The sequence below is a fragment of the Drosophila gunungcola genome, chromosome 3R (genome assembly GCF_025200985.1).
Source record: "Drosophila gunungcola strain Sukarami chromosome 3R, Dgunungcola_SK_2, whole genome shotgun sequence".
Lineage (NCBI taxonomy): Eukaryota > Metazoa > Arthropoda > Insecta > Diptera > Drosophilidae > Drosophila > Drosophila gunungcola.
Window position 1 is genome coordinate 30,291,547 of NC_069139.1, and position 26,770 is coordinate 30,318,316.

Consider the following 26,770-nt stretch of genomic DNA (forward strand, 5'->3'; position numbering starts at 1 on the left):
TGCGTCTTTCGCTCACTGACAAGTTAGAATGCGCTATTCATAAAAGTATTTCCTAAGCAAATTGATTTTATTTAACATGTAAATATACTATATGCTATAGTCGTACAATCCGGCACATTCCGACTTATATACTACCTGCAATCGAAAGACAACTTTAGGGAAAGTTTCATGCAGATAGCTTTAAAACTGAGAGACTAGTTTTCGTTGAAACGGACGGACGGACAGACGGTGAGACGGACAAGGGTAAAATGAGAATATTTGATCTTGGATTATTTTGAGTACAATATGTATCTGTGTAGAAATAGATTAATCTTCAACATTCACATACATGTTATAAAGATAGGTTTCTTAATATAGATGCTAGAGCTCGACCAAGATTGAATAAATTGCTAAGACTGAAGTTCCGACAACATAAATTATTTCTTAAAAAATACAAGCCTAAAAACCGAAAATAATTTTTTCACTTTATACTAAAGATGGAACATTCACGAATACAAAAAGTTATTAACCTATTTGTGTCATGAATTCCTTTAAAAATTTCGCCAGAGTGATGAATGCAATGTGCACATGACTGTTTATACAAATTTCCTATGACTTCGTGAAAATTTTTTTTTATTTTTTTATTAAAAAAATGGGATAAGTTTTTTATTAACAGATTTTAAAACCGATTGTAGGTAATAAACTATAAGATGAATCGATACTAAGAAAAATTGTTGTGGGGTCACCCCTTAAAATATTTTTTTAAATCTAAATTTATTTTTTTTTAAGAAATCAAAAACTTGTTGAGTTAAATCAAATTTGTGGTGGCGGAATAAGTTAGGGAAAAATAAATGCAAAAGAAATTAAGTCGATAGGACCGCGACAGCCGAAAATATTAAATTTCATTCAAAGGAAATTTTATGGTATGTGTGATATTTTTAAAAATGTTGTAATACTAATACTAAAATAATAATTTTTATTTTACAAGACCCTGATACACATCTTACTTATTGCCACTAGTATCTGTAAAAAAATTTCAGCAAATCAAAAATTTATGGGGTCGAACAAATCTCCTTCTTGCGTTGCAAACTTGTGACTGAAGTTATAATACCCTCTGCAAAAAAAAAAAAAAAAGCGCCCTCACATATCTGACCTTTTTTTGTTTCTGCCTTACAGTATAAAAGGGGTCAGGGTAAATCTCATCGACGTCTGCGGTCAATTTTAGCGCCTGTCGACAGCGAGTAAATAAATTTCCCAATGCTCAGACGTGTCTGCACTGCCCCTGATAGGAATGGGTCAGAGATTCCTCAAAGTGCTCACACAGAGTTTTTAACCCGTACCAGTAGACTGTCAACTACGTGCCTCACTGCATTATTATTTTAGATGTATTGAACAAGTCGATGGAGTGTGTTTGGGATGATAAATTGACAAGCTGATAAAAATGGTCGTTTGTTCTTAGGACTGAGTTCTACTAATTTCCTTCAAGTTTGCAATGCGCACTTTAGATTGCCGTTGTCGACGACTTAAATAGCTGAGCGGCAGAGACAATTAGTGCATATGACCAATTGGCTAATATTCGTTCGTCTTACAAATTTTATTTTTATACCTACAAGTTGTTACAACTGCAGAAATTGCTGAAATGTTAATGGAGAGTCTGTGGTCTGGGCTCATTAAAATCCATGACCGCGATCGTAAATTTGAGCGCAATACTCTGTGGGGCGACGAAATTGAAATTACAAAATAAATCGCACCGTCTTTATGGTTGTCTGTTAGTGCCATGCCTAGGAATTTGTTGGAAAATTAAATTAATTGCCTTTGGGACAGACTGTCAAAAATGTTGATACAAAATGTAAGTCACATACATCTACAATTATGAATTACTGAAAAACATTTTAGAAAGGTTAAATAAACAATCTTTTTTAAACATTGTATTTAAATAATGAAATTCCTTTGGATGTAAGCCAGTAATATTTATAATATTTTTAATTGTTCAAATTAATTTCCCTTGAATGGCAGCCAGTAATATTAACAATATTTTTAATTGTTCAAATTAAAAGAACATTGCTATAAAAATAACTTTTATTATACGTAGCTGGTGAGTAGTTGTTAATGGCCGTCGTAAAAGTGTAATTTACATCATGTGAGATATTGTTCGTACCTTAATTTCCAATATAAATGCAATTAATTAATAAGCGTCTTAAAAATATTTATGTAGTCTACATAAATAAATCCACATGTGTATTTGCTTATATTCAAAGTTGATTAATCAATTTCAACTGTAAAAGTGTAGGTACATGCTTTACAAAAATGTACGAAAAGAAATAGAAATTTAAATTTTAAACATGAAGCATTTTCACTTTTCCCCGCTGGTATATATTTGGTTTTGCCACTGGAGACTGAACCACCCCACGTGCCCACCCTTGGTCATGTGTGTTTGTGCATTTTATCGGTGTTTGTTTAAAAAAAGTGCAAATACCCAACACAGAACTGTTTTATATACGTATATGAATATAAACACTTCGATATGCATAAGCAATGCAGTGAAAACTAATTCAAGTTCAAGGTGAATTTTGTCGATGTTTGCCGCTGAGCGGTTTCGATGATGATAATAACGAAAGTGATGATTCGGTTCTTTCTGCAGCTGTCAATGCTGGCCTCGCCATTCATATTATGCAATATGTGTTCACTTTCCACCCGCGGTAATTGACTGCAAATGCATACATACGTAGATTATGCCTGTTTGCCGACTGTCTAGCAAGATACCCGGGGTTCAATAGCCGTTTGAAGGTGCTTAGACAATATGTGTAAACATCACCTTGAGAAGTCAAATGAGCCATTACTTATGGTAGGGTTAGCTCAAACTCGAATTTATCGACTTGTCAATATGCAGTAATGAGCTACAACCTGAGACATTATATTTAAGCTTTTACGGTCATTGATCAGCAAAGTTAACAATTGTAAATTCCAGTGAATGCTAGGAGTCACACTGTTTTATACAACATAATTTAAAACCAAACAAGAAAGGAAGAAAACTTGCAGCTGTTGCAAAATAAAAATAATCTCTATGATAACTATATTCGGACTTTAAAGCAATGAAGCTATGAGGATTTGCCGGTGAATTGTTCGATCGTTTCAATGGCAATCGTTCCAATCGGAACTATATGATATATTCGTCCGATTTTAGTTAAACAAAAATAGTAATTCTGTCGAGTTTTAGGGAATTTGTAATTTTACATTTTGTCAAACTATAGATGGATTTCAAAATTAATTACATAAAATAAGTAAGTTCAAAATGCATGATACTGCCTTTAACAGTGCTCTGATTAAAACTCTAAATTGCTTAAGCTGAAGTAAATTTTTTTAAGTAGGTCCTACGGTGTCGCTATACCAAATTTAAAAAAAAGACTTATTTAACTTGTAACCTTAAACAATACTTGAAGACACTTTTTTTTTATTTGTCTGATTTGTTTTTGGTTGTCCTGACGCTTAAACTCTACCTGGTGAACATAGAATTATTGCTCAAAAATGACATAAAAACTAAATGGCAACGCTTTTATAATTAAATTCCAACAACATTTCGCAGGGAATCACAAAAGCCACAAGCAGAGCTAATTAAATTATTTTTCCAAGATGTATAGCGAACCTTCGGGAAGTGGAGTGGGATAGCCCGACTGGAAACCGGCCGTTGAGGACCCACCGGCTTAGGGAGATGTTGTGCTTCCATCTCCATCTTCATCTTCATGGATCTCCATCTCCATTCCCATCTGTTTGCTGCGCATTTCATGAAATTACGCGCTGTTAAAATCAACTTAAAAAGACTCCACGTAGTTTTATGTTTTTTCTCTACAGCCAACCAAAAACAAAGTTGTAAATTATAATTTTATGTTTGAAATCTCAAACCAATAATGTGGAGCCGCAAGAGTTTGCGAAAGGGGAAGTGATCTGAGATGCTGCGGGATTTGTGACGTATGTATATATTAAAATAAAGTTACGCTAAAGTAAATCATATAAATACTTCATCCAAAAACCTATGAAGTATTAGCAAATATTTATTTACATTTGGCTAAATTTCTTATTCTGAGCTCGTGGTCATAGGAAATAACAACGACTATAAAATACGAAATTGCAAAAGGAACTAACTATTGTAATAACACAAGTTACATAAGCTCATTATTATATACAATTTAAATGACATATATATTTTGAGTTGGCTTTGATTCGGCCAATTTTTATGCCTTTTAAATAGTTTTGTATTTGTTTTTCGTTTAAATTTTGGTTGTCAGCTTGATGTCTAACTCCATGTTCCCCTCCCTTATGTATGCTTCTTATTGAAAGCATTTTTGCCCTTTAAATCAGGTGTTTGGCTTGGTTTTTTAGGTGCTGTCAACCTATTTTTCGCACCTCCTTTATGTTTATTTATTCGACTTAATAGTGCAAAGCATTCGTTAATTTTCATTAGTTTTATAAACAAAATCTTTGTATTTGCTAATAAAGTTCCGGTACTTTTTTGAGCTTTTAGGATGTGTTTTGGAGAATCCAGACTTTAAATTTATCCAACCTTGGCTTTTTCCCTGCATGGCTTAGTCGTAAGTCGTAAAGAACCTAACAAAAATATTGTAAAAATTGAGCAAACCATCATAAAAGAAACGCAGCTCGGGTCGTTGCAGCTGAGCGGCCGCGCAGCTCATTAAATGCGTCTGCGCAACGTAATTTGCCTTTGAGGCGCGCACGTTTCCAACGTTAAGTTCCTGCGCAGTTTCCCCAACATATTCCCGCAATCGTACACCCCATGCATACACTTCCAAGACTCAGTTAGACATCGGCATTCACCCTACTCGTTTACGACACAGCGCGACATTTACAACTTTGATGCCCAGGAACGAGATGCAAAAAATGTTTTAGAATTGTAAAAATGTTGAAAATAAATTAAAAATGTGCTAAAAATCTCGAGCAGTCCGTAAGAGGGGAAAAGTGGGAACAGGCATGGCCACTTTTATGGCCGTCTTTGCAAGCATTTTATATATATGCGGGAATAAATGCGTGTGGGCGAAACTGAAGCCCTTTCATCGTTTTAAGTTTAATGAAGGCAACAAAACACGAATTTAAAATGAGTCTGAATGCATGTGTTCTAGTTAAAAGTTTAAAGAACTTTTTAGCTACAGTTTAGGCTTCTTAGTAGGCATTTTTTATTAAGTATAAGTTAAAAACAAGAAAGAAAGCAAACTTCGGCAAGCCGAAGTTGATATACCCTTGCAGCTATTGCAAGAACTAAATATTTTTGAAAACATTAAAATTATGATTTACTTGCGTACATGCTTAAAAACATTCAAGCTATGATGATTTGCAGCTCAATTATTAGATAGTTATTTTATATATTATTGATTATTTCTATGGGAGCTATATGATATAGTCGTCCGATTTTGATGAAATTTAAACCAAAGGTCTGAAATATTTAACCATTACTATAAGTCGAAGAACTAAAAAAAAAACTTAAAAAACAGCAAAGTTATAATTTTTTTTATTTATTTTTTTCGATTGTTCCTATGGGAGCTATATGCTATAGTCGTCCGATTTTGATGAAATTTAAACCGTAACTCTGAAATATTAAACCACTACTATATGTCGAAGAACTAAAAAAAAAATTAAGGACCAGCAAAGTTATAATTTTTTTAAACTTATTTTTCCGATTGTTCCTATGGGAGCTGTATGCTATAGTCGTCCGATCCGGCTCGTTCCGACTTATATACTACCTGCAATAGAAAGACAACTTTTGGGAAAGTTTCATGCAGATAGCTTTAAAACTGAGAGACTAGTTTGCATATAAACGGACGGACAGACGGACAGACGGCTATGTTAAATTGTATAGCTCCCATTGGATCAATCATAAAAATAAACAAGAAGGAAAGCAAACTTCGGCAAGCCGAAGTTCATATACCCTTGCAGCTATTGCATTAATTAAATACTTTTGAAAACATTTAAATTATGATTTACTTGAGTATTTGCTAAAAAAAACATTGAAACTATGATGATTTGCAGCTCAATTATTAGATAGTTATTTTATATATTTTTATTATTTCTATGGGAGCCATATGCTATAGACGTCCGATTTTGATAAAATTTATACCATTATTCTGAAATAATTAAACATTGCTATATGTCGAAGAACTAAACAAAAAATTAAAAAACAGAAAAGTTATAATTTTTTTTCATTTATTTTTCCGATTGTTCCTATGGGAGCTATATGCTATAGTCCTCCGATTTTGATGAAATTTAAACTGTAAATCGGAAATATTTTACCATTACTATATGTTGAAGAACCAAACAAAAAATTAAAAAACAGCAAAGTTAAAATTTTTTTTCATTTATTTTTCCGATTGTTCCTATGGGAGCTATATGCTATAGTCGTCCGATCCGGCTCGTTCCGACTTATATACTACCTGCAAAAGAAAGACAACTTTTGGGAAAGTTTCATGCAGATAGCTTTAAAACTGAGAGACTAGTTTGCATATAAACGGACGGACAGACGGACAGACGGACGGACATGGCTAGATCGACTCTACTAGTGATGCTGATCAAGAATATATATACTTTATAGGGTCGGAAACGTCTCCTTCACTGCGTTGCAAACTTCTGACTGAAATTATAATACCCTCTGCAAGGGTATAAAAATAATTGAAACAAACAATTTTTAACTTCGCAGTTTTTCTTTTTTTTTAATATTCTTTTAGAAAAATTAACATATAAATATTTCAGAATTACGGTTTTAGTTTTATTAAAATCTTACAACTATAACATACAGATTTGTGATTTGAATAAACTTCGATCTATGGTAATTGCTTATTATTTCAGAATTACGTTTTCAATTCATTAACGATATCATATAGCTGCCATAGGAATAATCAAATAATACATCGGAAAATCACTATTGCCTAACTGATATTTTTCTTTTTCGGCTTGCCGAAGTTTGCTTTCCTTCTTGATAAGTATTAATTTATGGTGTCGGATCTTTAGTTTTAGCAATTTATCCAACTTTCTCAAGCTCTAGCATATTTATTAAGGAACCTATCCTTAAAACATGTTCACACTGAAAAAATAAAAATTAATATCTTACTATTAAATTCAAAATTTTATATTCAATATTTAAAACAAATATTTAATAACAGTCTTAAATAAATAAAAAATAATAAAATATGCGAGTTAATTTGAAAATATTAAATTTAAAATAGTACCTATTTGACTTAAATTCAATTAATTGAAGTCAAATATAAAAGTTAAATGATAAATTTTTAAGCACTGTAATATTTGTATACCCTTGCAGAGGATATTATAATTTCAGTCAGAAGTTTGCAACGCAGTGAGGGAGACATTTCCGATTGTATAAATTATATATATTCTGGATCAGCACGACTAGGCGAGCCGAGTCTGTCCGTCCGTTTCTACTTAATCTAGTCTCTGAGTTTTAAAGCTATCTGCATGAAACTTTGCCAAAAGTTGTCTTCCTGTTGCAAGAAAGAACGGGAAAAAATAAAACAATTTACACCTTTGCTGTTTTTAATTTTTTTATAGTTCTTCGATATTTAGTGATGGCCTATTAATTTGGAATTACGTTTCAAATATGATCAAATCCGGACGACGTCTGAGATAAGGTATTCGGTAGCTCAATATCCACTGTCACACCAAATGTTTTTCAAATCGAACCATTATTTTAGAAGATTTTAAGAATTTTAAATATTAGCAATTTAAAAAAATGAAATTCATATATTTAAGAGAGCGAAAGATTCGAGCTGAGGCGCAGCGCGATCTTTAGTTGTAGAATTGAAACTGCAGTTCGTCAGACGACGCCACCTAAGATCCGATTGTTTTCTGCAGACATTCTTATTTTTAGTTTGGTTATCTCTTTAAATCTAATAGTCAAAAAACTTGACTATAGCGTTTCTTCTCTTTTTATACCCTTGCACAGGGTATTTTAATTTCATTCAGAAGTTTGCAACGCAGTGAAGGAGACGTTTCCGACCCTGTAAAGTATATGTATTCTTGATCAGAATCACTAGGAGAGTCGATCTAGCCATGTTCGTCTGTCCGTCCGTCTGTCCGTCCGTCCGTCCGTTTCTACGCAAACTAGTCTCTCAGTTTTAAAGCTATCTGCATGAAACTTTCCCAAAAGTTGTCTTTCTATTGCAGGTAGTATATAAGTCGGAACGAGCCGGATCGGACTGCTATATCATATAGCTCCTATAAGAACAATCGGAAAAATAAATGAAAAAAAAAATTATAACTTAGCTGTTTCTGAATTTTTTTTTAGTTCTTCGACATATAGTAATGGTTAAATGTTTAAGAATTACGGGTTAAATTTTATTAAAATCGGACGACTATAACATAAAGATCCCATGAAAACAATAAAAATATTAAAAAAAAAATTTTTTTTTTAATTTAACTTTTTTATTTTGTAATTTTTTTGAAATTTTCGTTGACTAATTAATAATTTGACAGTTCAGAATTAGGCTTTTAATTTTATTAAAATAGGAAAACGATATCATATAGCTGCCAAAGGAACTATGAAATAATTAAGCTTCAATCATCATAGCTTCAATGTTTTTGAACATATACACAAGGCAGTCATAATTTTAATGTTTTCAAGAATATTTAATTTTTGCAATAGCTGCAAGGGTTTATGAACTTCGGCTTGCCGAAGTTTGCTTCCTTTCTTGTTATCTTAAGATTTCGACCATTAACAACAAAACGACTCACTCTACTACTTAATGAACGTTTCTTAAGTCTTTTATACACATTAATATAGATGCTGGAGCCCCACCAAGTTAGATATAGTAAGTCAAATTGATGTATGACCACCATAAATGGCACCTAAAAATTATTTAAATTGTGTATTAATAAAAAAAAAAAAAACAAATTACTTAAATTGAAAGTTCTGAATAGGAATTCACCCTTCAGGAAAGACGCCTCGCGAGATTATCGATCTTATCTGGTGGATAAATTCACATGACTCATATTAAAATATATTTAATTTACAACTCTTATATTTTTAAATTTGCCAATATTCAAATTTTTGTTTCGCTTATTTGATTAACTTTGACTTGACATTATAAGAGTTTCAAACATAAATTAGAGCATGCGGAGGCGATCAGAAGATCCAATAACCGCCGAATGCCTGATTAGTAATAGTAGTTTATGATCTTAGTATGCTATGACTTAAGTCAGTCATCATATCCTATCTTAATCATCCTACAATGTGACTGGAACTCGTGTTTGCTCTAATGCTCGAGTTTGCGCGCTGCAATTTAGCAGCAATTTACGACGACTCAGCCAAGCATTCACACTTGGACCCGCCTTGATTAACTTGGAGGCCGCGATACGCACAACTAATCCGGCCAGAAGAGCAGGTCCCCGTCCCCGTGTGGTCAGTATCCATTAATATAAATCAACGTGTGCAATTTCATTTTCAATGCAACAATTTGTGGCAGCCGGCAGCGGGGAGTTCGTTTTTCGCCTAGCCGGTGTTTCAGTTTAAAATTGAAATGGCAACAAGTTTTTAATGAAGTGAACGGGGTGCTCCGCAACACAATTTGTTAAACTGTTGATAGGCAAGACGAAAGCGGTGAAGGTCTGCAAATGACAGACGGGTCGCGTGTTGAGGGCGTTGGTCGGCTGTCGACTGTCGACTGTCGAACGAGAGCAAAAGCGTAGGTGGGCTGTGGCCAAATATGCAAATTCAAATTCACATTTATGTTTAATGGCCACCGACGTGCCCTGAGTTGTCGGAGTTCCCGGCCATGGCCTATCAATCATTGATTTCTGGACATTAAAGACCATATTCAAGACGAAATAAAGTCGTTTAGCCGGACGCCTTCAGCCAGGTCAAGATCCGAGCCGTGCATCAATCAGCCTCTATGTTGGCAGCGAATCCGGTTAGACCAGCCTTGAGCGGCGCTGCAGATGCAGATGCATTTCAAGAAGTTCAAGATAAAAACGAACATGTCCAAACAAAGGTGTGCGCCTGCTATGATTAAATCATTTTGCAACCGCCCCGACTATTGGTTTGATTTGGTGATTTATGAATTCGGGGTTCTCATGCCGACCGTCATTTGGCACAATTAGCCGGCAGAGGAAGTGCATCGGCGTAAACAGAGGAGGTGGCTCACCAGAAGTGGCTAAGTGGCATGCCAAACTCTTTCCCTTATGTGCGAAGTGGCTGAGAACAATGCATATCAATGAGTAGGGGCTGGGCCGCAATAACTTGATTATACGCTTTAAGCTAGTTCATTTTACTCTTATTGGGGGGAAATGAATTAATATCAGTCGGCAAAAAGAAGTTGCTCGTGGCGGAATTTCAAAATATTTTACAAATCCAGCAAACAAAATGCATATATAAATAGAAAATCTGATTTAGTAATTTGCATATTTTGATGATATTTCCTGCTCTTTACAGGCAATTGCCAATGTGCAAATATGTTGAGCGAATCTCAGTGAGAAATGGTTATGTTTATATTAAAAGTATAGTTTATTTTTTATCAGCTACTTGATCCTTATAAAGTAACAATAATAAATTAATTGGTTGTATTTCATTTATTACGCATATATTTTTCCCTGTGCAGAAGGTTTGGACCCTCATTCATCTCGATTGGATTTTGTTGCTCTTGACATTTCGCATTTAATTAGAGTTCTACCTTGTGAACAGTGACTTGGAATTTGATCACCTCCAGACCTGTTTCGCATGCGGCCTATATCAGCTGATCAATGTAACTATTAATGTACCTAACTGTTTGCTCCGAAGTTAAGATAGCCAACTGGGCAAGAAGAACTGGCTAGGACAGACTGGGCGGATGGCTCATAAGCTCTGGATATTATGGCTGACAGTGTTGTCGCTGTTAGTTTGATTGTTGGGACATAAACCGAAAGCAAAGGAAAAGTGTGCAAAAGGATGGCGGAAAATGGAAGGTATGCAGAGAAAAAGGTAGAGCGTTGAACTTGCTTTCTATGGTAATTTCGTCATATATATATTCTGGATCAGCATCACCCGACGATTCTATTTAGCCATGCCCGTCTGTCCGACCATCCGTCCGCTTGTACGCAAACTAGTTTTTCAGTTTTAAAGCTACTTAAATATATAGTAATGGTTTGTTGTTTCAGAATTACGGTTTTAACGATATCAAATAGCTTCCATAGAAACAAAAGTTTGTTTTCTCTTGTGAACACCGTTCTTGTTACTTTTGAGTCCTCGAAGCGTTGTTATATGCGATTTAGGTGTTCAAACCATCAGCCGGGTAGAAGTGTTAAAAAAGTTTGTCCATCAAAAATTAAGGTAATATAACATGTGTTTTTTTGTGGTGCAGAGACTTGTTATTTATTGTTTTAATTGAACAAACCCTCGGTAGATTTTTTAAATCTAGCAGTTACGGCAATCAAAGGCACAAGCCTTTCTTGATTTAGCAGTTGATAACTGCTAGCACTTATCCGCCAAGGCCCATAAATCATTTTCGCCCGCGGCAAGACCAATCACACACTCAGTTTGTAAAATCTTAGCACCTATGGGCAGATGTCTGCCATAAATCTGCGAGTGCTTTGCGCTGCCCGTTCCGAAATTCCAGTTCGGTTCGAAAGTACTCGTACTCGAATAAATCTGCCTCAGGGAAGTTGCAGGCTGCAAATAGCGATGCAGTGAACAATGCCTGCCCCAAGCCGAATCATAAATTGCGTGTCTGTGCAAATGTAAACAGAGCCGGAGTGGAAGGCAACCCAAGACGGCCTCTGATAACTAAGTGGCAACAGAAAAACGAAGTGCACAATCTTTCGGGAGGTCCAACATTGTTGTTTTAAGCAGTGGCTCGCATGCAATTACACCATTTGCAGCAACAAGTTTTTATAAGCAAACGTACTTAGCAGTCTTCATAAATATTTTATAAATTTAATAAATGGAGTGGCAAAGAATTCAGCCTGGAGGAACAATTATTGTAAGTACCTGCCTATTTTAATAATAAGAATAAAATCAGCGAGCGGGATGAACCTTCCACATGCGGAGTTCTTGATCATGTCAACACGATACACGTATTTACATTTAATGGTATCGATAATATCTTCTTTGCATTTAATGCTTTTCTTCTCACGTTTGGTCATGCCCCTGAAAAAACTGAAAGCTACACAAAGAAAAAATATGCTTTGATGAAAAGCAAATGTGTCGGCTGATATTTGAATTTGAACCTGGGACCTTACGCACTCTAGATGTAAGTCTAGATGTCCACTCCACCAAAACAGACACAACAATTTTCTTTGAAAAGGCTAGTTTGAGTTTAACCAAAATATTTTCGTTAATTTCTAGAAATGGAAAATAGCTAGCACTACACAAGTTAACATAAAAGACCGAAATGAGGTGAGTGGTAGCGGTTTGTTTTCAATTTAAATTTTCTTTAATAATAATAAATTTGTTAGCTTAAATGAAAATTTATACTCAAACTCAGTAAATTGAACTCAACGTGACTTAATTGTCGGTCTTTCATTTTTTTGAGTACAAAACTGCAGTGGCTTGATTAATTATCTCTGAGCAAGTATTTTCATCAGAGTATGATATGGACAAGTATCTTTTTTTGCTTGTATAAGCTTGCTTGGATATTTTTTGTTACACTCTTATGGCCTACAATTTGACTCGTTTAAAAAGTCGTTGAAATTTCACACATGCTAATTTAATTTTTTTGGTGTCCGCCGTGAAGGCTGCAAAATGACCATACTTGTGTAATAAGCAAGTGCGAAATTTAATGGCCCGCATTTCAGAAGGGCTCATCAATTGATTAAAGCGAGGCTTAGAAATTGGGCTAAAAAGGGGCTGTGCTTGGTTGATAGCCCTCTAATTGTTGCCTTCTGGATGAGAGCTGATTGTGCCTGTATTCTGATGCAAATGACTTTAGCAGGTTGTAAACATTGCCAACAAGGGATGCTTGAGCTTATTAGCCCTATACCTTAATCAGCTGCAGCTGCCGCGTGTTTACAGCCATTCTAGAAGGTCCAGAGGCCAGCCCGCGAACTTCGACTACACTAATTTTCTGCTCGTAAAAAAAACTTTAATTACGAAAAAAGAAAAACATATTTTTATTGTTCGTGCTGAAAAAAATTATTTTGTGGTCTGTTTCTGGATAGATTCTGGCCATATAATTAAGCTCCATTCCGTGCGAATATAATCCCGACTTGGCGTAGTTCGCAGCGCATCGCGAACAAAGTCCGGCAAAGGGTATTAAACATATTAACTGGAAATCTCATAAATTATCCAGCCAAATGACCTGTCAAAGCTGCGAAGCACTGCTCCCGAGCACATTTCTCAAATATGAGAAATAATAAAAATGCAAACTACGCTCTCCAGCTGAAAGACGCCAGATAGGAGTGTGCAAGCTATTTGAAACGAAATCGAAAACAAAATCGAGCGGAATGTATGAGCCCGCAAATATACCAAAAATACATTTTACAACTTTATTTTACGAGCGCAGCTAAGTTTTTGTTTTTTGCCAGAGGTTTTTCAGCCGAATCGGCGGCACTAAATGTTCTAGACAGACAACTGAGAGATGGTCTGGCAGCGGGACTTTGGGCCTGGCCAAGAGCGCTGCCTGTCTTAGGAGATCAAAATTAGCACAGCCCATTAAATTAATTAACTGAAGTCGAAGTTTATCGATTGCCGGTCATGGTTACCTGGACTTTGTAAGCACGCTACCTGATTCGTATCGAGTTTGAAGAAATTCAAGTTGTGTTCCTTCCCTTTTATATGTTTATTAAAAGTTTACAACGTTTTTTTTTATATTTAATGACATACATTTTTTGTGTTATTTTCTTATTTAGCTTAACATTTTGTTTCTTTGATGTCGAAATGAAGTGCATTTGCAGATATTGTATAAATACTATTGCGTTTTGTATGTATATATATATTGTTTGTTCTGTAATTTAAATAATTTTGTCAAATAATATTTTTTCGATGTATGATTTAGACAGTAGCATGCATTTAGACAAAAACTATTAAGGGTTAGCCGTTTTTCCAGATTGTAAAACATATTGACCAATGACCTCTATATAAACATATATTCGTTCGACCCGTTCTGAGTCATATAATGCTTTATGAAAATAAAGGGTTATTGGGAAAGTTTTATTCAGCTAGCTTTAAAACTAGACTCGGTAGAGAATTTTTTGCGCAGAAATGGGCTAACTGGCATAAGGACTCGCCTGTTTGTGCTTGATTAAAATATACTCCTTATACGGTCTTAATTTAAGATCCATTGCGTTAATATTACACCCAAAGAAAAATCGTGGTAAAACCAAATATTTTCACTTTGATTTAGCCCCGAGGAGTGTTGTGTTTAAATCAAAGCGTGTTACACTTTTATTTTTATTTTTAAGTATGGAAAACATTAGTTTTAAAATAAAACAAGAAAGGAAGCAAACTGCGGCAAGCCGAAATTCATATACCCTGGCAGCTATTGTAACAATTAAATATTCTTGAAAACATTAAAATTATGATTTACTTAATCGATAGTTCCTATGGCAGCTATATAATATCGTTTTCCGAATTCAATAAAACTTTAAAGCGTAGTTCTGAACTGTCGAATTAATAAGTCACAAAGAAATTTTAAAAAAATTACAAAATAGAAAAGTTCCATTGTTTTCATGAGAGCTATTTGATATAGTCGTCTGATTTTGATGAAATTCAAACCGTAATTCTAAAATACTTAAGAATACTATGGTCGAATAACTAAAAAAAAATATTTACAAAAAGTCAAAGCAATATTTTTTTTTATTTTTTTTCCGATTGTTCCTATGGGAGCTATATGCTATAGTCGTCCGATCCGGCTCGTTCCAACTTATATACTACCTGCAAGAGAAAGCCAACTTCTGAGAAAATTTCAAGCAACTTAAAAACTGAGAGACTAGTTTGCGTAGAAACGGACGGACAGACGGACATGGCTAGATCGACTCTCCTAGTGTTGTTAATCAAGAATATATATACTTTATAGGGTCGGAAACTTCTCCTTAACTGTGTTGCAAACTTATGCCTGAAATTATAACACCCTCTGCAAGGGTATAAAAAATTTTAATCTTCAATTTAATTATTGGATAAATATATTTACTATGTCAATTATTACATTATCATGTTTTTAGATTAATTTAAGTAAGTTTATATTTTGAAAAACAATGTTAGACTCATATATTAGAATGTTTTATTTTACTATGGGGTATTCTCTGGGTGTACAATAACGAACAAATAGCATTATTATAACTTTTACATGGCAAATCGACAAAAAAAAGCATTTAACTCAACATTTTCTGCGTAGCCGTTAAAAAGCACTGCAATATAGGAAGATAAAAAAAATGTATTTTTTTGGTGGGAAATTTTGTTTTTAAATTTTAAATTTGTATATAAAATATTTTTATAATACATATATATAAAAATAAAACAAAAATCGACTCATTTTTAAACCGAAAAACTTCAAATTTTTAAAACACAAAAAGCTAAAAAGTTCCATAAAATCGGACCCTTGAAACTGCCTAAAGAAATTAAAAAAAGTACAACAATTTAAAACCTTTTTAAGGTTAATTCATAGAATTTTGAATCAGAAGTTCTTACCCATCTAAACACTGTTTCAACCTGGTGTTTAAAGTGCACTAATCGAGTTAGCCTGTTGGTTTTTAAGTTATCTTCAATACAGAAAAGACTCGGACAAAGAATGGACCGCAGATACCAGAGCGATATACTGTTCGACAATATGGGCACTCAACCACTATCGGTACGATACTCATCAAAATTAATGACAAAATGATACCCCTGGTGCCTGAGCCAGTGCCGGAGCAGCAGCAGACCCATGCAGAAGTGCCAAGTGTGTAACCTCGCGTCTGGAGGTGAATCGCGGTCGGCATGACTAATCCCGGAGTCGGGCAGCGCCAGTGTGGGCAGCAGGCTAAAGCTAAACTAATGAGCCGTACGACCCGTTTTGGGGGACTAGGAAACTGTGCAACAAAGTTGCTAGCGAGCAAAACCCGATCTCGGTTCCTGTTTGAAGACGGGTTAGTTAGCTCCGTGCCGGCGATGGAGATTACGAGTGAGTTTACACGCGTGTAGACATCGGGGCCACAACCTTACTACTGGAGACCGCCGGGGATCGGATCTGAGGGAGCTGGAGCGGTGTCCAATTGATTGACGAACTGCCTGTAGTGCAGAGACATCTGTCTTATTGTCCGCTCTTAAGCTAAACGATCGCTGTGATGTCCGATCCATGTCTGGCTGCCATTACACGCTGATAATATGCATAAATAAGTCATCGGCGAGTGCAAAATGCAACTGTGAAAAAGTTTCATGCCTGCTTAGCACAGTGATGAATGGTCGTGTTGGATTGGCTTGACAGGCCTGCTTGTAATTGTCCGAAGATTATGCTGCATTTGTATGCTGCCTCGTGTGCCGAGGTGCAATTAGAGGAACGTGGTCATCGGAGCGTTGGTTGGTCCTCAATGCACCTGATTCAAGGAATCCACACCCCCAGACTGAATTCAGCTCCTAATGATCTTTTATATCAGGGGCCCTATGATATGGCAATACTATGTTCTTGGGAACAGCGACCATTAGTGCTGGTTATGAGGAGTCAACGGATAAAGTAATGGATTGCTTAATAAAGAGAATAATTCATAAAGAGTAGTTATCTTCATTTATGCAAGTATGTCTACTTGCACTTTGAATAATCTTTAGTCTTATATCACCGAAATGTATTTTTTGTTTTAGGAAGCCTGTTGTTATAACATTAAAACTTAATGGAACTTTAAATTTGGTAAGTATACGAGTTCTGGCACAGAAACATTCGAAAAATGAATTTAAAATTCTAAAGGAATTTTTCCCACACATCAATTAAGCTTAACTGCTTTAAGATCGAGCCATTATATCAATAAGTAAAGAATAGGAGGCTATGCTGCCATCAGGTGTCAACTGTTGACAGCTTGTTGTATCCAAGTAAATTAATATTTCATGGGCCGTCACCAACGTGGCTATGCCTTCCGTTTTTCACTTAGTATTCAGTATTTGTGTACTGTTGAGTTGGAGTTAGAGAGAGTTACAATTTTTTCAATTTATGTTAATTATATTATCTTCGGAAACAAACATTAAGGATTACCATTGTTTTAAAAAATATTTAAGTTCATTTTATATATTTATATTATTATATATTTTAACGACATACATATTGAATATATTTAAGAGTCGCGCTTTGAAAAAACAAGATTTTCATTATTTTTAAAAATATACTATTTGGAGGATATGTCCTCAACTCAATGGGTATTTTTTAAAAAATGTTTTCAATTTTTCGCTTTTCACGAAGAACTAATTTGTTAAGTGGTTGGGATAATGTATATTAATTTAGTCTTAGTAAAAGTCTGAGTCAGTTTTACTCTTAGTTATATTTGCGAATGTATGGTATGTATAAGTCGAAACCGTTCGCAAACGCTTTCCAGCTGGCTTATTTTTTTGTTTACTAGTCTGGCCCCCGAGAACAACAACTTGATTAGGCCTTCTGTCGAAGGAGTCCGTGCCCCAGATGCCTATGGTACGTGCCGAGACGCCGCGTGGATTCATGGATCTGTCCACGTTGCTCCCAGCGCGGCATTTGCGGCCTATAATTAGGTGGCAATCATTTAGAGGCGCGAGTTGCACGGCCACTCCTAGCCAGACTCTCTGTGGGGACGGGCCCAGGATGAAAATTCTGTGCAATTCTTTGTGTGTGTTTTATTTTCAATTTTCCCTCTGCACTTTACTAAATGAGCCTTAAATATGGCTAGATGCTTGCGCAGATCACAGATTAAGCAAGTTTCACGATTCATTACACAATCTTTAGGCCAATGAACACGACCCTAATTAAATGTTATAGAACAGTGCAACATCACTGACAGTCGGGATCTGGGATCTGACGCACTAATAGCAATAATTTTGCTCAAATTGATTTAAATATATGTCCTGTTAAGAGCAAATTTATTTTAGTTATACTCCCTTTATACGGTGTATATATATAAACTTTTGCTGCTATTACTAAAATTAAATATTCTTTACATCTAAATATCGATTTATAAGTGTATGTATTGAAAAACATTGAAGTTAAGATGATTTTTAGATCAATTATGATATCGTTTTCTGATTTTAATAAAATTAAAAGCGTAATTCTGAATAATTAAACTATTAGACTGTACAAAAATTTTTTTTGAAAAAATTATGAAATAGAATTTGTTTTTAAAATTTTGATTGTTTCTATGTGAGCTGTATGTTATGAACCGTAATTCTGATATATTAAAATGTTACTATTTTTGAAGAACTAAATACAATACCAGCAAAGGTATAATTTGTAATAGATATAATTATAATTATATATAATTAGAATTACGGTTTAAATTGTATGAAAATCAGACGACTATTTTATATAGCTTATGGAAACAGTCGGAATATAAAAAAAAAAAACAAATACAGAATTTTGGCTTCTCAAATTTTCAATTTTTTTTTTTGTAATTCTTTTGCACATGGGAATGGAACATCCTTCGGAAGGAGCAGAAGCATTTGTCCAACTCAATCAAAACTATAGTGGCACAAAGTTTAAATTGCTTTTTAATTATGCATTAGAATTGAAATTTAGTCGTTTTTTTTAAATTTTTTAAATTGTAGTTGCAAGCCGAAGATTGCTTCCTTTTTTGTTAATCTAATATTGGTATTGTTTTTGCGGTAGTGGGAAGATAAGCCAACATGAGATCAAGTGTTGGACTAAAACATACAAAAGCAGTTGGGCCATCGCTTACTTTGTAAGCCGCGCTCGCAACGGTATAATTTCCAACCGGTGTCAGCGGTGGGTGAAATGCGTTTCTATGGTAAGAAACGAACATGTTGGCAAAAATCGATGTTTCTGCGCTCAGCACATGGGAAATTTGTTACACATTGATGTGTTTATTCACTCACCCAAGGGCACGTTGGCGCCGTTCTTGCGGTTGACGGAAACTGAGATCGGCAAAATGGCGGCGCCGGAAGTGGACGATGGCGAGGGCGAGGACGAGTCGCAGGAGCCCTCCAGCGACTGTGCGGGCGTTGGCACAGTAGTCATGTGGTCGGCGCTGGTGATCACCGATGTGCCCGAGGACCTTCCTCCCGCTGCTCCGCTTCCGGAGCTGGTGCCGCCGTTGCTAGGTCCTGCGCCGTTGCTGGGTCCGCTGCTCGAGGTGGCCGCTGCGGCGTTGCTCGAGCTGGCCGCCGCACCGCCCGAGCTGCTGCTGGCCGGACCCACACTGCCGCCGTGCTCGCTGTGCGGCGGAGACCGCAGAGCCGTCTGCTGCGGGGGCGGCTGCTGCTGCGGGTGCTGGAGGTGGTGCTGGTGGTGGTGGTGCGCGTGTGGGTGGCTCTGGTGCTGGTGCTGGGCCGCTGAGGCGGCTGCGGCCGCGGCCATGTGGACGTGGTGGGCATGGGCGTGGCCATGGAGGCTGGAGGCCGCCGTGGCAGAGCCACCCAGATGGGAGGCCGGGGCCGTCGGGGCTGCTGCGGCGGCGGCTGCAGCCGCTGCTGCCTGCTGGTGGTGCAGGACATGACCGTGATGCGAGTGGTGTCCGTGGGCGTGATGGGCGTGCACGTGGTGGGCGTGGACGTGGGCAGGGGCAGCGCCATGGTGGTGGTGACCCAACAATGTGGTGGGGGCCGTGCCGGAGGGCGGCACCTCGTGCATATGCAGTGCCCGCTGCTCGTCCTGCGCCTGGGCCCGTCTCAAGGCCGTTTGCAAGGCCATCACCCTCTGGCGGTCCGCCGTCAGTCGGCACTTCTCGCAAGTGCAGTAGCGGAACTTGCAGTACCGCTTGTGTCCCTTCAGGGTGATCTTCAGGCCGTGATTGCGGCAGCGGGCACAGTTCGGCGGCGTCCTGGGCGAGATGGAGCTCCCACTGGAGCTGGAGGCGCCGCCACATACGTCATTCTTCGAGTCGATCATGTCCGAGTCGGACATAGTGTCGCTATTCCAGTTCTCCTCCGAAACCATGTCTTCAGTTTCTGGTATCCTATATAAGTGTTCGAAAGTCTATGTTTAATGTTCGCTTCAAGCTAATTTTTGAAGCATTTTCTGGGGTCAAATACCTAGAGTTTAAAGTTTATTCTCAGGGATTTTAAGTTATTGAGCATATAGACGTTTTTTCTGACAAACATTTAGTTATTTAGAAATTTTATATACCAAGTTGATAGATTGATAGATTTTAGTATTACTGTTTAAGTGTGTCTATAGAATATTGAGAAATTTATGTTTCACTTTGCTGTTTATTCATTATTTGCTGTTTTAGTATTAATTTGAGAACATCTGGAAAGAGAAAATGTTCATAATTGTTATTTAATGGCTTGTATAGGTTTCAGACAAAAATTAAATAATATGCATATATTTGTTAATAAGTAATAAGTTAATTAGCCTATTTGTATAAAACTACTCTCTTGCTAAGCTAATAAAATTCCGATGCATGCATTTACTTTCCAACTGCCGCAAAGCGTTAAGCAACAGACGCAAATATTTATTATCGGTTGAGAAAATTATATTTTCTTTTTTGTACATGCTTGGCCAGCGGTAACAAAAACTTTGTTTTTTTTATGTTTGCTATATTTCAGCTTACACCTCGCTCCGAATGAAAAGTTTAATTAGTTCTGGGCAGCAAAAATTCCCTTTGATTGGCCTGGGATATTGCGTGTTTAAAGGTAATAAAATAAGATATATAATTTTGATTCGATCGGCCCCGCCCTATTTGTATAAGAACTCAAAACATAGATTCATTTTGGATATTAGTAACAACTCGAAGGCGGAGTCGGATATGCAGATACATTGTATTGATAGAAGAAATGAATTTGTCACGGCATCAAATGTCATTGTCTAATAGTTGACAAGAGAGTGTGTGAAAAATTGGTTGACTTTTGGCTCTTTGAACTGGATAGACATAAATTTCCAAAGGCTTTAAAGCTAAAAAGTAATAATAAATATACAGAAAATACATTTACGTAATTTGGGGTCGTACAAAATATTTATTTATTTATTTAAAAACGAATTTTTTTCTGGAAGTTAACAATGGTGGAATGTTAGCCATTTTGGTATATATGGTTCTAGTTCCTAGGCGTAACGTTGTTGAGGAGACCATTTCCACCCGAGAGTTTATGTATTCTTGATCATCATTACTAGCCACAACTTCCTGTCCGTCGGTCTGCCTGTTACTAGCGTTTGAAAGTATATTTTGAAAGATAAAGTTTGAAATTTTGGTTTGGTATCGTTGGTTTCAAATAAAATTGATACATTTTCTTTTAATACATTTTTTTATTTTTGTAGTTTTATAAACATATAAACTTTAACCTATGGCTGTTATATATCTGCAGTTGATTGTAAAAACAATTGTCATAAAACTACCCAAACCAATTTTATATATTCTTGATCAGCATCACTAGGAGAGTCGATCTTGTCCTGTTCGTCTATCCGTCTGCCCGTTTCTACGCAAACTTATCACTCAGTTTTAAAGCTATCTGCATAAAACATTCCCAAAAGTTGTCTTTCTATAGAGAATGGGATCAAGCCGCATCGGATGACTATATAAATAACTAAAAAGAAACTGATAACTTTGCTGTTTTTTCGGAACATTAAAAAAATAAGAATTAAAAACAAATGTTAACATCTTTATTTTTCAAACTTTTTCAAAATCTTTTGGACATGGTAATAGTTTAATAACTCAGAATAACGCTTTTCATTTTGTTAAAATCGAAAACTATTTCATAAAGCTGTCATATAAACGACCAGATAAATGAGCTGAAAGCTATCATAGCTTTAAAGATTTTGAACATAAACGCATATAATTCGAAAATTAAATGTTTTAAACATGTTAAATTTTTTGCAATAACTGCGAGGGTATATAAACTTAGGATTGCCGAAGATTGCTTCTTTTCTTGTTTTATGTGTATTGTTCATACTGAAAAATCTCGCCAATATTTGAAAATATTTTGAAACTGTTTTAAAACGATCTGGTAAAAATAATTACATTAATTACATTACATTCGTTGTTTTTTCTTTATACTATTAGCTTCAGACCCGTTGAGTTTCTCATACATTGTCGAAATATTTCCCGTAAGGCTATATGCACTTTATATTTGAACCGTGAATGCTGCTCTTGCCGATCGGGAGTGATTCATGAAAACTCGGTATGACGTCAAGGGTATTACAACAAAAAACTCTTAAAACTTTTAAGGAAAAAGGTTGTTATTTAAACTATTTAGTTTTAGACTATTTTTTAAAACTATCTGTACATAATATTGTTATCGTAAATAAAATTTTATGTCTAAATAAGCTCAAGCCTAAAAAACCTCGAGGTCGTCCGTTGACCTATCATGTCACAAGAAACAAAAACGTTTGATTTGTTTTCAAACATCTTTGTTATTGGTTAAAAAACGTATTAAATAAAAAAAATATATGATACACTTTTAAAATATGTTAATGCTTATTCTTAAAAGGTTACGCAAAACATAAAAACAAATACATAATTTGTATGTTAACAAAATTTTAAAGTTAATGATTTTAAATTTTTCCAATAACTTTAAGAAATTATTTAATAACAAATTTGCAAATTACCTGTTTAGAATATAAATATGTTGAAAAACGTTATATTTTATTTAAATAATGCTTAATTAGCATTCGAAATAAGTTATTTATATTTTCAATAAATTTAGATTTTAAGAAAACGTTATATTCTTTAAAGGGTTTATTAGTTTGGTTAAAAATGTGTTGTTGGCCGGTTTGCTTTTGATGGCAAAGTGGATTAAGCGACAGGCTTTGCTTTGAAGAATTTCACAGACAACACTTGGATTACACAAATTTGATTATACAGTTGCTTTAAGCTGTATCTATTTAAATTTCAATTCATAATCGTCACACAACAAACAAAAAATCACGCTTAAAACTTGCAAGATTGCGATCGCCTTGCAAAAAGCCGCCGGTAAAACGTGCCACTGATAAACCAACTGCAGTCCGGTTGGATGATTAAGTCAGCAACGATAGTAGTAACGTGAAAAATCAATATTTATAGGGCCGCTTAGACCTGGTTTTTATCCGTACAACTAACTTCTCAAAAACGTTCCGCAAGTCGCGAGCCGAGCTTTTGCTTCTGCTGCTGCTGACCGATCTGAAATCTTTGGCATGCACAAGGCAACTCACATTGGGCCGCAAGACGCGGATGCAAAGAACTAAAAAGCGCCGAGCACAGCGGTCGGCAGTGCGCCAGTATTGGTGCCCGGCCGCGGATGTGGATGTGGATGTGAATATGCGAATGTGTGCGATGTTTGCCTGTGTGCGCGTGGAAGCGGGCACCGCCAACGAAACGGAACCGAAAGTCGCATCGAGAGAGCAAGAGCAGCACGCAAACTGTGACACACTGCCTCAGAAGTCCTTGAAAATCCTCCGATGCGCGGTTGCTTTTAAGTCAGTATTTAAAATAACATTTTAAATGTTCTGACGTACATTTAAGTACTTTTTACATCGGTTTCGACCTTGTCTCTTAAATGTTGCCTGATATGAATAGTATAATATTGGCCAAAAAATTGGGTTCACCGTTCTAGTAAAGCTAAAACGCAAAAAAAAATTATTATAATAGGCAAGTATGTATCTCAAATGTCCTCAGTTGTTCTTTGTTAAAACTTTTAATCTAGTTTTAATAAAAGAACTCAAAGCCTAGTTAACTCAAAAGACTTCAAGTTTTCAACCAAAAATTAAATGGCTTTTCTCATTTTCGTTCCTTATTTCGGTAATTAGAATGTTAATTATCTAAACAAAATTTAGAAACCTTTCTTATTTCGCCAGGACCATCAAACCACCCGATTTCAAAACATTAAAACAAAAAACCACTGTGTTTCGAACCACTGTGCACAGTCGGCGCTGCGTGCATTTGGAGAAATGTGGGGGCTGCACACCAACACACACAAACAAGCAGCAACACTCACTGGCAGACATACGGACGGACTTGTACATAGGCAGTCCACACACATTGGCTGGCTCGGCGGCGTTGTTTCCCCCTTTCGCTGGTGTAGCCGCTTTCGCTGCACTTGAGTGTAGTTGTGTTGCCAGTTGCAGTCGCCTTGCAACTTGTTCGAGTTGCAGTTCGACCGAGTTGCAGTGCGCCTCGCTTCCGCCTTGTTTAATTGCTTTTTGCATTTCGCTCGTCCGCCTTGTGCTCCGAGTTTTATTGCATTTGTTTTGGTTATTTCTTCGTTCTAAAGGGCGTATGAGTGATGTGCACTTTCGTAGATAGCACTGGGCTGACTGGGTCTTTCAGTGACTTGTGCAACGTGTACAATCAATGTTAATTATTAATTTTTTATTCGAGGTGTACGCTAATAGTTAATAATATGTAAATCGAGCCACAGTAATTCTAAAAATAAAATAAAACTTTAAATTCTGAATTGTATTAAAACAATTAAAAAACAGTTATCATTGAAGATATATATTTACCAAACAATAACAGCTCTTAACGAGGTAAAATTAACGTGACGATCGCACCTTCAACTCTAAAAACTTCTAATATCAGATTTTGTGACGAATACTATTTATATTACCAAAAAAATTCGTTTGTTTTTAAAAATGTAAAGTAACAAGGCTTTATTGTGGAGCTTTGTGCCGACTACGAAACTATTTGAATAACAAGAAAGAAAGCAAGCTTCGGCAAGCCGAAGTTCATATACCCTTGCAGCTATTGCAAAAATGAAAATTATGATTTACTTGCGTATATTTTTAAAAACATTGAAGCTATGATTTGATTTTTAAATAGAAAGCGTAATTCTCAACTGTAAAATTATTCATAAGTCAAAAAGAAAGTTAAATTAAAATTCAAAATAGAATTAAGAAACAGCAAACATATATTTTGTTTCAGTTATTATTCCGATTGTTCCTATGGGAGCTATATGCTATAATCGTCCGATCCGGCTCGTTCCGACTTATGTACAACCTGCAATAAAAAGACAACTTTTGGAAGAGATCCATGCAGATAGCATTAAAACTGAGAGACTAGTTTGCTTAGAAACGGACGGATAGACGGACAAGGGTAATAAATAAATAAATAATAATTGTTCCCAACATCTGATGTCCGAAGTTTTTGAAATTAATGGTGCGATCGTCACGATAATTGTACCCTGTCAAGAGGTGTTGTTCAGAACTAAAAGTTATTACTTTAAAAGTAAAAGTAAAGATTAATAAAAATTGTGTAGTTAAGGAACAAAATTTTAAATATATATCACATAATAGCTAAAATTAATAAAATTTGAAAAATGTTTTTAATATAATATTTTAAATTTTTAAATGTAAATTAACATTCTTTTAACTAGTATAGCTGGCGGTACGTTTGAAGGAACGATATTTGTTGTTACCTTTTTAAACATGAAAGAAAGCAAACTTCGGCAAGCCGAAGTTTATATATCCTTGCAGCTATTGCAAGAATTAAATACTTTTGAAAACATTAAAATTATGATTTACTTGCGTATATGTTTAAAAACATTGAAGCCATGATGATTTGCAGCTCAATTATTAGATAGTTATTTTATATATTTTAATTATTTCTATGGGAGCTATATGATATAGTCGCCCGATTTTGATGAAATTTAAACCGTAGTTCTAAAATATTTATCCATTACTATATGTCGAAGAACTAAAAAAAAATAAAAAACAGCAAAGTTATACTTTTTTTTGTATTTTTTTTCCGATTGTTCCTATGGGAGCTGTATGATATAGTCGTCCGATTTTGATGAAATTTAAACCGTAATTCTGAAATATTTAACCATTACTATATCTCGAAGAACTAAAAAAAAATTTAGAAAATTATATTTTTTTATATTTTTTTTTCGATTGTTCCTATGGGAGCTATATGCTATAGTCGTCCGATACGGCTCGTTCCGACTTATATACTATCTGCAATAGAGAGACAACTTTTGGGAAAGTTTCATGCAGATATCTTTAAAACTGAGAGACCAGTTTGCGTAGAAACGGACGGACAGACGGACGGACAGACGCACATGGCTAGATCGACTCGCCTGGTGATGCTGATCAAGAATATATATACTCGGAAATGTCTCCTTCACTGCCTTGCAAACTTCTGACTGAAATTATAATACCCTCTGTCCGTCCGTTTAATTGAGCTGCAAATCATCATAGCTTCAATGTAAACATACACGCAAGTCAATCATAATTTTCATGTTTTCAAGAATATTTAATTTTTGCAATAGCTGCAAGGGTATATGAACTTCGGCTTGCCGAAGTTTGCTTCCTTTCTTGTTTTTGAATAAAATGCTAATTATGAAGTGTTTAAATGAGTTGATTTCTTAAACGCCGAAAAATTTACAAAAGTGAACTTTCAGAAAAAAATGTATTGTATATCAAAAATTGCGTAATTTTAAAAGCTATAAAGACTCGAAATCTATACTGGCGTTTTCAAAAATTTGCTAAAATGTGAACATTTAAGAAATTATGTCAAGGCAATGTAAATAGCCCTTAAAAATATTTTGTTTGGAAGCTGTGGACGTGTAAAATTTTTAGCAGTTTTCCAAAAATTGGTAGAACAAAAGTTTTTCAGATTGAGCTGCTAATACAGTAAAAGTGGTTTCAGGACCCTAAAACACGTTTTCATTGCAAAAATGCTGTAAAAATGTTGTTTATTGAATATTTGTTTTCAATATGTCTTTCTAAAACTCTTAGCATGTACAACACATATAAAAGCGATACCTTTTAATATCTATTGTATATTTATTGAGACCGGA

The 26,770-nt window shown here is 35.5% G+C and overlaps 1 protein-coding gene across 3 annotated transcripts in view; it reads right to left on the reverse strand.

The window, feature by feature from the left end:
• LOC128252924 (protein doublesex) overlaps positions 1-26,770 on the reverse strand; it is a 71,558-nt gene that overhangs the window by 33,346 nt on the left and 11,442 nt on the right. For 2 of the 3 annotated variants that reach the window (XM_052981146.1, XM_052981149.1), the window contains exon 2: positions 18,941-20,312. In XM_052981146.1, the coding sequence (XP_052837106.1) occupies positions 18,941-20,000 (1,060 nt within the window). In that variant the 5' untranslated portion in view covers positions 20,001-20,312. Of the gene's footprint in view, positions 1-18,940; positions 20,313-22,604; positions 23,198-26,770 lie in introns of those variants that run through there. The other variant, XM_052981147.1, reaches the window with a different exon arrangement.